General features: G+C 42.5%; 1 protein-coding gene across 1 annotated transcript in view; it reads right to left on the reverse strand.

The window, feature by feature from the left end:
• The window catches only part of LOC145394156 (uncharacterized), a 156,957-nt gene that overhangs the window by 47,300 nt on the left and 93,269 nt on the right, over positions 1 to 16,388 (reverse strand). The window contains exons 8-9 of the mRNA XM_080268135.1: positions 12,523 to 12,719; positions 399 to 638 (exon numbers count right to left, since the gene is read on the reverse strand). Of these exons, the coding sequence (XP_080124261.1) occupies positions 399 to 638; positions 12,523 to 12,719 (437 nt within the window). The remainder of the gene's footprint in view (positions 1 to 398; positions 639 to 12,522; positions 12,720 to 16,388) is intronic.

The following is a 16,388-nucleotide window of genomic DNA, read 5'->3' on the forward strand; positions in this document are numbered from 1 at the left end:
CATAAAAATCAAACTGAAACTAAATGACACCAAGATTTCTCATATGGAATCCCAATACTGAAGTTGGCCAAGGCTGGAACATTTAGCCAAAGGAAACATATGTACTGTACTAGTGGCCAAAACAATCTCTTTAAACTGACACATCATCATCATCATCATCATCATCATCACATAAGCCTCTATTCCTACCTGACTATGGGCCAGGAAAGGTAGGATAAAGAAATATAAATAAAAAATAATGAAAGTGAGAGTACATTCCAGCCTCTGTTCTCACTAGAGAGAGAGAGAGAGAGAGAGAGAGAGAGAGAGAGAGAGAGTGTACCATCATTATCCCTTTTTTTTTTTTTTTTTTATTAAGAATCCTTGAACAAAAAGAGAGAAAGTGGCTTCTATCTCACCTCCAGGTACAGGGTCTTGGTCCACTGATATCTGATGTGATGCTAACTGGTCCACTCCAACCTGTATCACTCCCATGCTTGTCTGTACTTCCACCCCCCACCTCTTGTCCCCACCCTCCTCCTCTCCCCCAGGTACCACAGACTGGGTGTGGCGTGTTCTGAGTGACCTGCATGTGTAGGTCAACAGGCCTGAGAAGGTCACAGTAGGTCCTGATACAAAGGCTGGCATCTTGCAGATTGCTGTTCACAAGAAAATCATTATTACTTCACTACAGTAAGTTATGTTGTTGCTGCTGTTGTGTCCCAACATTCACCTCAACATAAACCAGATCACAGGGTGAAACCGCTGTTCTGCAGTCTTACATCATCCTGTTGGGTGAGAGAGAGGGAACTGAAAGACGTATGTAGCTGCCCCGCTAAATCAGTGCCACTATGTAATGGTGTTGCCCTCCAGTAACAAAGCTGTTGTTGCTACTTAACTTTGGTCTGTCTGACCAAGCAGACCTATCAACCACAGGTAAGCAACTGCTTCTGTGGGACAGTCCTCCAGGTACAATACAGTTACATACACCATGTAGGGAACCTTGTGGCAGACAGCACCTCACCAGAGTCAAAACAGTGCCGCAGTAAGGTACAGAAATGATGCTGTAATGCTGGGATTACAAATCAGGTAGCGCCAACCATCGTCCACTGACTTGATGCAGTGCTACCTATTTCTTACTTCACCTTAATCATTCTTTTTCTGTGTCTGCCATCCTTTCTTCCTATTTCTCCCATCTTTTCTGTCACTTTTTATTTCTCTTCTTTCCTTTCCAGATGGCTTTACATTGTGTGACATGCCTAATGGTTTACTGTAAGCCAGGAAACCATTTACAATGTTGGGTGGTAACCATATAAGCAACCCATATGTGTTCCCTATGTGTCAAGAAGAGGGCTGGTGCCCCTCCCCATAAAACAACTAACTCGAAGACAAACGGTCACCCCTTATGGGATTGTGGTGTGTGGCTATAGCTAGACAGACAAATCAGCCAACATTATAATATGAAATGTTTCATCTATCCATCATCTTTACTGCCCCATCAGGAGTGTAAGGGTTAAGAAGTAAACTACTCAGCTGAGCCATTCAAGATGAGCGACCAGTTGCTAAACCCTGAGTGGTATTATGTAAACAATAAACTCAAACTACTCTTTTGATTTAAACTTTTATGGGCGACATCCAGCTGAAGCACCTTAAAAGTGAGAGCATAAATCAGAAACTATATTCTATCTATATGTCTATACCCAGACACCTTAATCTCACAAGGAATGGCCACAAATAAATCAGCTCCATGCAGCCTGGTCCCCTGCCATTACACTGCCCTCCCCTCAACTCACACACCACTCATATACCTCTCCACTGCATCCCTCCGTCTCAACCTCGGTCTCCTCCTCCCTCTGTCCCCTTTCACCTCACTCAATACACTCTCCCCACTGGTCTCTCACTCTCCATCCTCTCCATATGGCCAAAACCACAAGGTATTTCTCCTAACACTTTATATCACATCCACATCCACACCACAATGCTCCTTCACTTCCTCATTTGTCAGTCCGTCTCTTCATGTAACTCCCTACGCTCCTCTCAAATAACTCATTTCCACTGCTTTCACTCCTGACTTGTGTCCTTCCAACAGGGTCCAAGCTTTGCTTCCATAAGCTAGAGTTGTATCACAAAACTATCATGCAGCAGCTTTTTGTAATTCCATGATCACTCCCCTTTTTCTTATCACTGCTTTCAAAGAACTAGCAACCTTTCTTCCCTCTTATACCCTTTCCTCACATGGCCAGAATAATTTTAGTCTTATATTGCAGCTAATGCCAGATGATTTTATGGAGCTCTGTGAATCACAAAATCCTAAGTGTCTAAATAGCATACAAAAAGAATGGTCTGTATTCGCATGGTTTACGAGACTCTCTAGCACCTCTTCTTTACCACAGTATTTCTACACATGCATACTCTTCATTATGGTCTTCTCTGCTCAGATTCTTTCTTCTTTCTTCCAAATACTTTCAAGGTGCCACTCTTCATTTCTTCACCAGTTCGCTTAAAACTCGGTACAAATGTTCATCATCATCATCATCATCATCCAGACCTCCTATCCCACCCTAGGACAAGGTGAGGAGTAGCAATGTCCAGACAACCCAAAACTGCCCAATCTAATGAGCCACGGATCCCTTGTCGGTTCCCTAGCCTCACCGACTTCCAAACCTCTCTGCCTCATACACTCATCCACCATATCTCTCCACCCTCTCTTTGGCATACCTCACATCCTCCCTCCTTCAAATTTCCTCAGATATACCTTTTTCACCACTCTATTTATCCATTCTCTCCACATGACCACACCATCTTAGTACACTCTCTTCGATTCTGGTGTCCACAGACTTCCTCACCCCACATCTTTCACGAATCACATTATTTCATATCCTATCCACTCTGTATTCCACATACATTCCTCAGCAGTCCCACCTCCACTGCTCTCACTCCTGATTTTTCATTTTCATGCCTCACCATAATCTCACATCCACATGTTAAAGTTGGCACTAACACTCCTTCATGTAAGCCTCGTGCAGCTGCAACACTCAAGCCTCTGTTTCTTATCAAGGCCTTCATTGCACCAGCTACTTTCCTTCCTTATTGCACTCTACCTTCCACTTCTTTTGCACATTTTCTTTTCTTTTCTATCATTGTACCCAGGTATTTGAACTCTTTCACCAATTCCAGTCTCTGTCCATTCACTACAACATCGCACTGGGAGTCACCTTCTCTCTCAATAACCATCACTTTACTCTTTTCTACATTTACTCTCAAGGCATGATGCTCACAGACATCAGCAAAACTCTGCACTAGTCTGCCAAGTTCTTGTCCGACATTTTTATGCAGTATCATTTTCCTGTTGTATCGGTGTTCAAATCAGCACCATATTTACCGAAAGATGAACAAACTGTCCTCTAGTACAGAGACTTTAACGAAAGTAGTATAAATACATTTAAAGAAAAAATTAGTCAAGTGTCTTGGGACTTTGTTTTATGTGCTAAAGACCCAGACGTAGGTTATTGTAATTTTAATCTCCTACTTTCTAATATATTTCATAACCAGTTTCCGTTAAAACAAAAAATAATTAAATCTAAACATGCTGATAAGCCCTACATTACTGCAGATATTAAGCAGATGATCCGAGAAAGAAACAAGCTTCAAAGAAAGTGTGCCAAGAATCCCATTACGTACAGTGCAGAGTATCGCAGACTGCACAATGAAATCACAGCTAAAATCAGAAAGGCAAAGTCAGATTACTATAAGAATAAAATAAGTGAAAATACGGGTAACAGTAAAAAAACATGGTGTGTAATAAACTCTATCCTTAATAAGCCTTCTTCACGACAAAGAAATAATTGCTTTTATTTAGTAAACAATAATGAGGTATACGAACCTAAGGAAGTAGCTGACCATTTTAATAATTACTTTGTCAGTGTTGGTAAGAAACTTGCTGAGTCTGCTGGAGAGTCCGAGGTTAATTTCTATTCATATTTACACAATAGGCAAGACAGTGTATTCGTTTTGTCACCTACTACCGAACATGAAGTTACTCAGACTATAAAAAATCTACGGAATGTTGGTCCCGGATATGACGATATCCCCATGTCCATCATTAAGGAAATAATGGCCTATCTAGTTCCTGTACTTGTCTATCTATCTATCTATTGCCAGACGCCTCAATCCTGTTTGGGGTGGCCACAAACAAATCGCCTCCAAGTCGCCCTGTCCCCCGCCATCTCACTGCCCTGCTCCCAACTCACCCCCCCCTCTCTCATATACCTCTCCACCCCATCCCTCCATCTCATCCTCGGCCTCCCCCTCCCTCTTCCCCCCTCCACCTCACTCACATACATTCTCTTCGTCAGTCTTTCACCCTCCATCCTCTCCACATGGCCAAACCACCTCAGTGTGTTCCTCATAACGCTTCCTATCACATCCACATCCACACCACAACGCTCCTTAATATCCTCATTCGTCAGCCTGTCTCTCCATGTGACTCCACAGGCTCCTCTTAAATAACTCATTTCCGCTGCTCTCGCTCTTGACTTGTGTCCTTCCAACAACGTCCAAGCTTCACTTCCATACGTTAGAGTTGGTATCACAATACTGTCATGTAGTAACTTTTTCACTTCCATGCTCACTTCCCTGTTTCTTATCACTGCTTTCAAAGAACCAGCAACCTTTCTTCCCTGCTGTACCCTTTCAAGCACTTCACCCTCCAAACCTCCATCCTTACTCATCACACTACCCAAGTACTTAAACGTACTCACATTTTCAAATTCCTCACCATCCAACCTCGCTGTACATTCACTGACTTCACCTCTCTCAAAGACCATCACTTTACTCTTCGCTACATTCACCTTTAGATTCCGTTTCTTACACACTCTCCCAAACTCATCCACCAAGCCTTGCAGCTCCCCTTCGTCTTCACTCAACAACACAGTATCATCTGCAAACAACAGTACAGGGAGTTTCCAAACACTATCCTCTCTCACCAGGGCCACTCCAACATCCACTACCCTACCTTGTACCTCTTTTATTACCCCATCCATGTACAGATTGAACAACCACGGAGACATGACACATCCCTGTACAGTATTTGTACTTGTCTTCCTCTTTAATTTATCTTTTGAGACAGGAAAGTTTCCTGACATGTTGAATTTGGCCAAAGTCATTCCAGTTTTTAAAGCTGGTGATCATATGCTGTTAACCCTTTAAACGCGGCCGTGAACAGTCAACCCCCCCCGAGTGGCGGGGTTGTATCGCGGTCTGAGTACCTGTAGGAAAATATTAGCCAAAAATCAGAGATTAACCCTAGAACATTATACTTGGCATGGCAGATAGTACTTACATTCAGCTTTCTCCAGAGACAGGTGTTGAGCCTTCGTGGACTACCCAAGGACTTGTGGAGACTTGCAAAGTTAGGTAACCAAATCTTCACTTTCACACCTCCAGCAACCCGGTTTCCCCTCTACCACAGCCTCATTCTGTCACAGTAAACTTTATACTACAACGTAAAGGTTGTTTGGAATCCGTATTTGTACAATAAGCACTGAAAATAAGGCTAAAATCAACGAAGCGTACAGCCGACATGCAGCGCGGCAGCGGTCTTCCCGTCACTCAACAAACATTTCCATCTTCACAGCTAAAAACATGTATACTACATTATTTTCAATCATATTACTTCCCAAAAGATCACCGTGGCGCGCTTTTTATTCTGCCTTACGCCCGTCACTTTATTCTCGTTCCTGTCGGTCGCTTGCACTGACTCGGAAGAGCTAGAACTCACCATAATGTCACTTTGAAAGCCTGCGGTAAACTGACGCTAAACAGGGGCAAACCGTGCAAAAAAAAAGCTAGTGTTACAACTGGGGAAACAAGCGTTTCCTATTAGCATAAACTGCTTGTGAGAGGAGAGCGCAGATTTACAGTTCTGAGCACTCAGAGCGCTGCCACGTATCACAGCCAGGCTGGCCGGGCCGTGGTGGAGGGGGGACGGGGGAAAAACCCGATACTTGGCAACAAAAGAGGTCAGTAGTACAAAGGTAAAGTATGCAAATGTAGCTAAAGGGTGGTGGTACTGATAGACAATACCAGCTGGAGCCTGCTTGCCCACGGTTATTCAAAATTTACTAGAATCGCAAACGCGACGCTCCGCTGTTATGTCCTTTTCGCCGAGAGTCACAAACGCGACGATCCGCGTTTAAGGGGTTAAGCAATTATCGTCCCATCTCAATCCTGCCAGCAACCATTAAGATAATAGAGATATTGGTTTATGGTAGGTTAATTCAATTTTGCACCACCAACAATATTATCACTGATTCACAATTTGGTTTTAGGGAAAAATTGTCTACCGAGAGTGCTTTGCTGTCATTCACCAAGGATGTGCTGGCTTCATTTGATGAAAATAAATTTACTATGGGTGTCTTTCTAGATCTGGCCAAGGCATTTGATACGGTTAAACACTCTATATTACTAAAGAAGCTTGACCACTATTGTATACGAGGCACTTCAAATCAATGGTTTGCTTCCTACTTAGCCAGTTGCAAACAGTTTGTGTAATACAAACAGTGCCAGTCTACCTATATGCCTGTAGAATCTGGAGTTCCCCAGGGGTCGGTCTTAGGACCACTCTTGTTTATTTTGTACATAAATGACATCGTGTACACTACCTCACATATGAAGCCAGTACTATTTGCTGATGATAGTACCTTTTATGCAAGCCACCAAAATCTCAATGAACTATCAAATGTTGTACATAGCAGCTTAACAGATATTAAAAAATGGATAACAAGCAACAAACTCACGCTAAACGTAAGCAAATCTCATTACATTATATTTAGAAGGAAACAAAGCACTGCAAATCAACCCAACATCTACATAGGTGCCCAGTCAATTGAAAGAGTGGACAGTATAAAATTCCTTGGTGTTATAATTGATGAACGTTTGTCATGGCATTTACATATCCAGTATCTCCATACAAAGATTAGCAAACAGTGTGGTATCATGTACCAAATTCGTAATCAACTAACAACACGGTCTTTTAAGCTCATTTATTACTCGCTGATTTTTCCTTTATTGTTTTATTGTAACAATGTATGGAGTGGTGCTGATAAGACACAACTAGACCGCTTATTTATAGCCCAAAAGAAATCGGTCCGAATAATGGAAAACTTATGCAAATATGACCACACTAATCCATCTTTCAAGAAATTGGGTATCCTAAAATTGCCTGATATAAAGTCCTACTGCACTGCTTTGTTTGTTTACAAGTCTCTGCACAACCTGTCATTTAACAGTTACTTTGATTTTAATATGAATGATCGATATAATCTTCGAAATAACTAATCTAAAAATACCGTTCATGGCTTCAACCCAGTCCCAGTCACATATCACTTATCAGGGACCCAAAGTTTGGAATGGTATGCCAATGGCCATTCGGGAACTAAGCAAGGCTGTATCTTTCAAATCTGCTTATAAATCCTACATACTATCAAAGTACTAATTCTTTATATTAGTTGACTTTCATTATTATTATTATTTATTATTATTATTGTTATTGTGGTAGTTATTATTATTGTTACTATTATTACTGGTATTAATATAAAATTACCTCCGTTTTGTTGTAGTCCTATCTTGTATATACCCTTTAATAAAACCTTAAACTACTGTCATTCAAGGATGACCATTATTACTTAAAAGTCATACAGCTGATTTACTAAAATCGTAGTTTTAGCCTTACTAGACAATTGATGTTTACCAAAAGTGCAAGAAAAACAAGGTGCCTTTAAAGAGAGTTCCCGGACTCTCAAAAGGCTCAGCCGCTAGTAGACTAAGTGTTATGTCAACTATTGTAATCTCTATGGCTAAATAAACATCTGACTTTGACTTTGACTAGTACTGCATCATCAGCATACAACAAATTTGAGATATTCCATCCATCACCATTCATTACCAATGCCATTCCCCTCTCCATTACTTGTATTTTTACTTCTCTCATCACCCCATCCATATATATATATATACTGAACAACCACAGGGACATCATACAACCTTGTCGCACGCCCACACCAATCGTGAACCATTCACTTAGATGCCCATTATCCCTTACACATGATTCACTACCATCATAAAAATTTTTCATGGCACCTAGCAGCTTACCATCTATACTGTACATGAGCAAAACTATCCACAATCCTTCTCCGTCCACTTTGTTGTATGCTTTTTCCAGATCCATGAATGCCATAAACACCTAATGGTCCTTCTCACAAGCCTTCTCCACTATCTGTCTCACTGCAAATATTTGATCCACACATCCTCTGCCACTCCTAAAGCCACCCTGCTCATCACTCACTAGGACTTCTGAGATCTCTTTTACTTTCTCTGTAATAATTCTTCCATATACCTTCCCTGCCACACTCAATAAACTTAGGCCACGATAATTTTTGCACTCACTTCGCTCACCTTTATTTTTGTACAGGGGTACAATCACAGCCTTTGTCCACTCTGCCGGCACAGTTTCACTCATCCATGCCTTCTTACCTATCTCCAACAAGCACTTCATTCTGCTCTCTCCACAAAGCTTAATCATCTCTGCATACACTCATCAAACAAAGCTGCTTTCCCATTTTTCGGCCGCTTCACAGCACTCTTCACCTGTGCAAGTGTCACATCTGGCACTGCATTCCTTTTCTGCACACCCCCAAAACCAGTCATGTTTACAGCTGCTCTACTCTCTCTATGTCCATTCATCAGGCTCTCAAAATATTCTTTCCATCTGCTCCTTACTTCATCCCCATGAGTTAATAATCTCCCACCTACATCCTTCACACCATCACAATTCTTTTCGCTTTCACTTCTACATTTCTGCACCTCTTTCCAGAATAACTTCCTATTTTGAGAGTAATTTACATTCATTTTTCTTCCTAGATCATCATTTACTCCCTTCTTCTTCATCTTCATTAGTCTTTTTATATGCCTCTTACTCTCAATATACAGTATTCAGTTCTTATTTCAATTGAACTCCTGCCCTGTAACCACTCTAGCCACTTCTTTTCCTCATCGTCCCACCGTGTCGTACCTTTCTTCTTTGTTGTTACTTTTCCCACACCACACACTGCTTTTGGATTTCTAACTAAGCAATCCCTATATGCATTCCACAGGCTGTTCATTTCATTCCAATTCACTGATTATAACTCTTCCCCCACTTTGGTCCTGTATTCATTTGCCATTTCTTTGATCTTCGGCTTCTCGACTTTCAGTCTAACTCCCTGACGGCTCCTCTCTCTCCTGGTCCACCTCATTCCTCTCAGCTTGATCTTGCATACCACAGTCATATGATCTGACAGACCTGCACATCGTCCTCTCATGGCCCTCATATCAGCAACCGTTCCCAGCATCGACCTCTCTACCAGCAAGTAATCAATCAGGTTCCTTTCAAATGTTCCATAAGCAAATACCACAGAAACCTTTTTCACCATTTTACTTAGGCTTTTTAAAGGGTATTATGGGGTCAAAGGTCAAACCATATGAACACAAATTTAGGGATGCTAAGCTCCTGAATGTTCAATAATCACAGGTACCGGTAATTTGCACAGAAATACAGTGGGCTCGCACAGTGCGCGAGAGATTGGGCGGTCCACGACCTCGCGCACAGGGAATTCGCGTACTAGGAATACATAATCTTATGGGAATAATTACATATGGGCAGTACCCCCTCATACCTGGTCATTTTTTGGCCCTTAGAGACATAATAAAGGTCATATGTTTCAGACATTGTACTAGCGCTATAGCCACAATAACAAAAATATGGGTAGTCACCTTAACAACAGTAGACAACAGGCCTGATGACCTTAAATAACAGGGGTTCTGAGGAGCGGCAACACTTACAGCGCCGCACTCCCCACCGCACCTCCCACCACATCAACACTTCCCTCCACAGACTCCTCTTGATCACCTTCCCCAATAGCATCAAAGTCACTCACTTCGGCCATAAACCCTTCAAAGTCCAATGCTGACACTTCTGAACATTGCATCCTCTTCATCCTCAACAGGAACAGGAGCAGACGATGTCGATGGTTCCGCAATTTCACCCACTTGAGCCCGCTGTGTGTAGTTTGTTATGAGTGTCTGTCTTCTTTTGTTTATTTCTTCCCTGTGCCTGTCTGTGTAGAAATGGAAGAGTTTGTTGATACCAACCAGAAGTTCCTCTGTTCTTAGGCTGCTCACTTCCTGTTCCTTCACCTCTTCCTTGAACTTATCCACGGCAGCAAGGATCTTGCTAATGTTTGACATACACAGCTCAGTCCTGCCTTCCATCACGCTAGGCTGCTCAACTTGACTCTGTCTGACGTCGGGCTCTGCATCAGCCTCGTCTATCTGTTGCAACACTTCCTCGGGAGGCTGTTCCTCAGTAGCAGTGTGCACTTCTTGTATGTCAGCCAATGTAACGTCCTCGAAACCTGGTACAGCTTGTGCTGCTGTCAATGTTGCTGCCTCAGCATCGGCCAATGGTTGAATGGCCGTCTCCTGGGTGAAGCATAGGTGAGGCACGAGCATTCGCCAAGCATGGTTCACCATTGCAGGTGTAATATGGTGCCGGGCTTGAAGGAGAAATTCAACTGCGTCCTTCACCGTAAAGTTACGTCAAAATGCCTCAACAGTCATGGCATCTGTGGCAGGTCGGGATACAGGTGCTGGTGGAGATGGAATGGGAGCAGATGCCTCATCAAGGTCTTTGTCGTGATCTTCTTGTAGGGCATGAAGCTCCTCTTATGTGTCGGTCTTCCTGCGTAGGTAGTCGTACACTTGCTTATGGTAGAAATGCTTCACTGTGGCGATTAGTTCTTGATCCAGTGGCTGCATTAGTGACGTCGTGCGGGGCGGCAGAAACACAACACGACAATCTTTGTGAAGATCTTCCAGGTATGGAGGGTGACTTGGTGCGTTATCAAGCACAAGGAGCATCTTAAATGGAATGCTCAGTTCCCGACACTTGGCCCTCGCATCAGGGACACACCGCCTCGTTAACCAGTCTGCCATAACGTTCCCGGTCATCCAACCATTTCTGGACTTGTACCAATACATGCCACTTGCATCCATATTTGTGAGGTTTTTGTAACACCTTGGATGTGAAGCTGTGTGTACAACAACTGGCCTCATCTTGTGGCTCCCAGACAGGTTTACAGCAAACATTACCATCATCTTACACTTCTGGAGCTTGCGACCAGGGGCTTGTTTCTGTCTTTTAGCAATGTAAGTTGATTTTGGCATGGCCTTGTAACATAACGACGTTTCATCGATGTTGTAGATCTGGTCCTTGGTGTACTGTCCCTCTTCAATAATCGCTCAAAATATCGCAGGATAGTCTCTCGCGGCCAGCTCATCGGCAGAGGCTCGTTCACCAGACACTTTCACGTAACGGAGTTCCTTGCGCTTGAGAAAACGGTCCAGCCATCCAACCGATGCCATGAAAGGTTTTTCCACTTTTAACCTTCGAGATGCAGCCTTGTAAAACAGCTGGGCTTGGTTCCGAATAAATCTTCCATTGAGTGGAACACCTTCCTTTTCTTTCTGCATTATGAAGGTGGCAAGATAGCGTTCCATTAGTATCATAGCACGATTTACCACCCGCAAACGGCCGTCTAGGTCAGAGGCACCATACGTCTTCACTACAGCCTTTATGGCTTCACGGTTCTTCCACACAGTTCTCACTGTAGATTCAGCCAGTCCCAGAGTTCTCCCAATAGCTGTGTTTCCTTGACCCTCCTCCTTCATCTTAATGATCTTTAACTTGGTGGCATGCGTCAGAAGTTTCTTAACTCTTGGGGTTGGAGCCATGGTGTGGCAAAGTACAGGCAGCACGAAAAACACCACACATTGTACACAACAGGTTAGCTGTAGAGAGCTAATCCGCACAGTGCACAAGCCAGGACTGTTATGGCGCGCCTGCTCCCTTGTACCCCAAGCTGCACAGCAGAATGCCCGGGAATTTCTGCGCATCAACATGACGACATGTGACGCTCTGTGTGAGGGGTGGTCACGTACTAGTAGAAAATGACATTTTTGAGCCACTCCTTGCCTTTGCCTCGTGTTCTGTGCGGTAAACTCGCCACTGAAGGGTTTTTGGTTATGATTTTTAGTCACTCGTGCAAAGGCGAATCGCACACTGCGATGCGCACTGTGCGAGCCTACTGTATGTCAGTGTATAGTAGTTGTGTATTCACTTCGGATTGTTGGCAGCAATCACTTCCATGTGTTTTATGTATGCAATATAAATCAGTATTAAAGATTAAACAACATATAAGTGAGCAATAAGATACTGTATGTAAAATTTACTGGTAAGGGCAAGGTTCTCTCAAGCCTCCTATGCCATGTAACATGTAGCTCTCTTACCTACCTAAGACATTCTCTAAACTGAGTGAGTCATAGGAGCCCTGAGTGTTAAAACAGCATAATAACAGACTCTAACCTACCCAAAATTCATATTTTCAGATGACAATGAGTCAAAGGAGAAAGTGTTAAAACTGTTTGTAAAAACAGACTCTAACCTACCCAAAACACATGCCCTCTTGCCAGGTCTAAGTATGGGAGGGTGAAGTGGTTCAATGGCAGTGTGTATGTGGTGTGGTGGGTCATCAGAGCTGGAGTGTGGACCACGACGTACACTCTTCAGGGTGCGGCTCTGGTAGGTTAGGGTGTCAGCCCCACGACCAGCACACAACACCAGATGAGGATTGTGCACAACCACCCTAAAACGCCATAAAAATTACAGTTATACTCTGTCCTCTCTAACTCAAATTGCCACCACTTCCTCCTAAATGCTGAGCTGTAACAAACGATTAATGCTACTTGGTGCTCATCATGAAGAAGTGCTATGAAAAGGATGTGGAACCATACCCCTGTCTTATTCTGTCACTGACTAGGCAATTATGCTGTAAATGGACAAAAATATCTGCCAGGTCATATGTGGTATAACAATGGAGCCATAATGCACAAGAGTCAGGGTGCAGGGTGTAGGTTATGGTGTCAGCCCCACAAACAGTGCACAACACCAGATGGGGATTGTGCACCAACACCCAGTGACAGGACATAGGACTGCGCTATACTGTGAAGTCTCAATTATATGACAATCTTTCAACCAAAAAATGTGATTCGGTTTCGCTAATTAAGTCTCAATTCAATTTACACTCAATCCTCGTAAACTGCGGCAATTTGGGTCTGGACCACTGCCGTGATTTACAAATTCCATGATTTATGAATAATAACTCTAATGTGAAAAATTAATTTGGGTCTGGACTTTGGCCAGCACCCTACCTACACCTATCTAGGCACCATCAAACACAAACATACAAATTTAGGAATATTCAGTGCATGTATTAAATAGAAATAAGCCATGTTAACCCTATCAGGTTTTTGGGCCGGGCAGATTATGTCTGTGTCAAAGTCAGCCACTCACACTGACCCACATCTTTGCGGCCAAATATTTCACTTTGATCACTCTGTGTACTGTAAATACACTTTTCAAGATAGAATGTTGTTTTTGGTGTCATTTTAAAGCTGAATAGTTGTACTTTATTGTAGTATGTTCAAAAATGGAGAACAAAGAAAATAAAATGTCAAAATGATGAGTTGAAGTTAGGCAAAAAGCAGAAATTTTATACCTTGCCAAAGAAAAATATTTGGCAAAAAATAACGAGTAAAGATATGTAAATTTGGTTTAAACCACACAAAAATACAATACATTAGCTTTACAATGATATATTGATTATGGTAATTTTTGCATTTCATTGTGCAGTAAAGCGAAAGGAAAGAGATGCACAATTTTATTTTAGTCTCGGTCACATATTCGCTTCGCAATGTTTTTCTTTGATCGATCAGTGTAAATACACTTTTTATGATAGGATGCTGGTTGTGGTGTTATTTTGAAGCTGAATAGTTGTACTTTATCGTAGTATGTTCATAAAAGGAAAACAGAGAAAATAAAAAGTCAAAGTGATGAGTTGAAGTTATGCAAAAATCAAAAATTTTATACCTTGCTTTAGAAAAATATTCACCAAGAATAAAGTTATAAAGTAACAAAGCTATGAGTCAGACCAGCTGTGCAGTGCCCCCACACATAGAGCAACCATTCCGTGACAACATGCTCGAGCCTCCTTGTTATGGTGTGTAAATGCGATTTATGGTAAATATTTTACAAAAGAATCTTAAAATGACGATTAAAAGCATCATCCGAATCTCTGAGGTTGGATTTGAAATGACGATCGAATAGTCGTTTGAATCTCAAAGAGTTAAGGGATCTCACCTTAATCTATGACGAAACTGCTTAAGTGAATGGAGTGGGGTGGTGTTGGGAAGAACTTAGAACCTCTCAGCACTTGTTCTTCCCAAACTTTTTTGCCAGTTTTGAAAACTTCTCTCCCCTCTCCACATGACGAATGAGCTCCAAACATTGACTGTACACCATACTGCTTAGAGCGCTTCATCGGGGGGTCGGGAGGAGCCATGGCAGGTAGGAGGTGGGGGGAAGTTGCACAAAAAAGCCAGGTAACTACGGCAACGGTCTGTAGTGTGTGGACTGGCGGGACAAGAACAACAACAACAACATGGCGACATTAGTATGCACATATGCCACCAGGGATGCGCGGTGATTGGTTGTTGGGTTGCGATTTTGTTTGAATGCCGCGGTTTACGGTTCTCCTCGGAAAAGGCCCACTTGGGTGCCTAGGTCCGCAATTTTCGTGACTTAACAGTGATTTAAGGTTGCTGGCAGTCTGACGGTCACCTAGCCATGATTTACGAAACTGTGATTTATGAACAAGCGATTTACGAGGATTGAGTGTACTGAAGAAATCCGAGATCCAACCAAAATTTCAAGCTTTGAGGGCTCTTTCTGTGCCATCAACGATAGTTTATGATGCTTCCGCTGGGGTGAGTGTCCAGCTGCCCACCATATTTACACTGTGTTTGAATGTGCCCTGCTTGGTCATATATACTGTATTTATCACTGATAAATATAGCAATGGTTCCTCCCAAAGTGAATCATAGTTCACAATTTAAGTTACAAAAATGTTGTGCATTAAGTGTTTTTTTGGTGAATGCTGAGTGGCATTTGGTGAGTTGGTGGTGGCTCAGTGTCTGAATTACATCACTGGGTTGTCACTGGATTATACCAAGGAATCTCCTCTAAACACCCGAAATGTGTGACTGGTGAGTACAGTACTGTCCTCTTGTATATTATGTGATATATTCTACATCTGAAACATTTGCCATGATTAAGTGATTTTAGATAGGAGAAACTAGAGGACACTTAACCCGGCCAAAAACCCCAGTTATATGGTTACCACCAATCATAGTAATGGGTTTCCTGGGTACAGGAAACCATAAGAAACAGAGGCTTGAGTGTTGCAGCTGCACGAGGCTTACATGAAGGAGTGTTAATGCCAACTTTAACATATGGATGTGAGACTATGGTGTGGCATGAAAATAAAACGTCAAGAGTGAGAGCAGTGGAGATGGGACTGCTGAAGAATGTATGTGGAGTACAGAGAGTGAGATTTGTGAAAGATGCAGAGTGAGGAAGTCTGTGGACAACAGAATCAAAGACTGTGTACTGAAATGGTATGGGCATGTGGAGAGAATGGATAAAAATAGAGTGGTGAAAAAGGTATACCCAGTATCTGAGCAAATTTGAAGGAGGGAGGAGGCATGGTAGGCCAAGGAGAAGGTGGAGGGATATGTTGGATGAGTGTGTGAGGAAGAAAGGTATCAAAGTCAGTAAGGCTAGGGAACTGACAAGAGATCGAGCTGGTTGGATGAATGTTGTGAGATAAAGTGCATGATCAGAGATTTTGCACCCCCTTTTTAGAGTAACAGTGTCCGGACTGACGCTATCAGATACGTTTATGTGAAGCTACAGAATGAGGTGAAAGTTTTTTGGTGTATCACATAGAGCCAGGATTCCAGAGGCTTGAATGATGAGTGAAGGGAAGCATGGCCCATTGAACTGGGCAAACTTGGGCTATCTGGACATTGCTACTCCTCACCCTGCCCTGGTGGGAAAGGAGGTCCGGATGGGGATCATGAATGATTATATTATGTGTATATTATGTGATATTACATGTACAATTTCTATGATGATGAGGGTGTATTTTCGTAAGTACGGGTAGGTACAGTACCGTGTATTATTATATTCTTTTATACTTAAGTATCGGTTAATCAAAGTTTTGAAAGTCACATGAATTTCGTAAAATCAAGACTCTACACTATGTGGCTTTGGATACATCATGTTGCCTCTTTCTTAACACAGTAATTCATTTTATATAACACTATCTACTTATTTATTGCCTGACGCCTTCATCCCGTAAGGGGTGGCCACAAACAAATCGCCTACATATCGCCAATTTCCCTGCCACTTCACA

This window comes from Coenobita brevimanus, chromosome 26 (assembly GCF_032717465.1).
Source record: "Coenobita brevimanus isolate Jiangsu-jjx chromosome 26, ASM3271746v2, whole genome shotgun sequence".
NCBI classification, from domain to species: domain Eukaryota; kingdom Metazoa; phylum Arthropoda; class Malacostraca; order Decapoda; family Coenobitidae; genus Coenobita; species Coenobita brevimanus.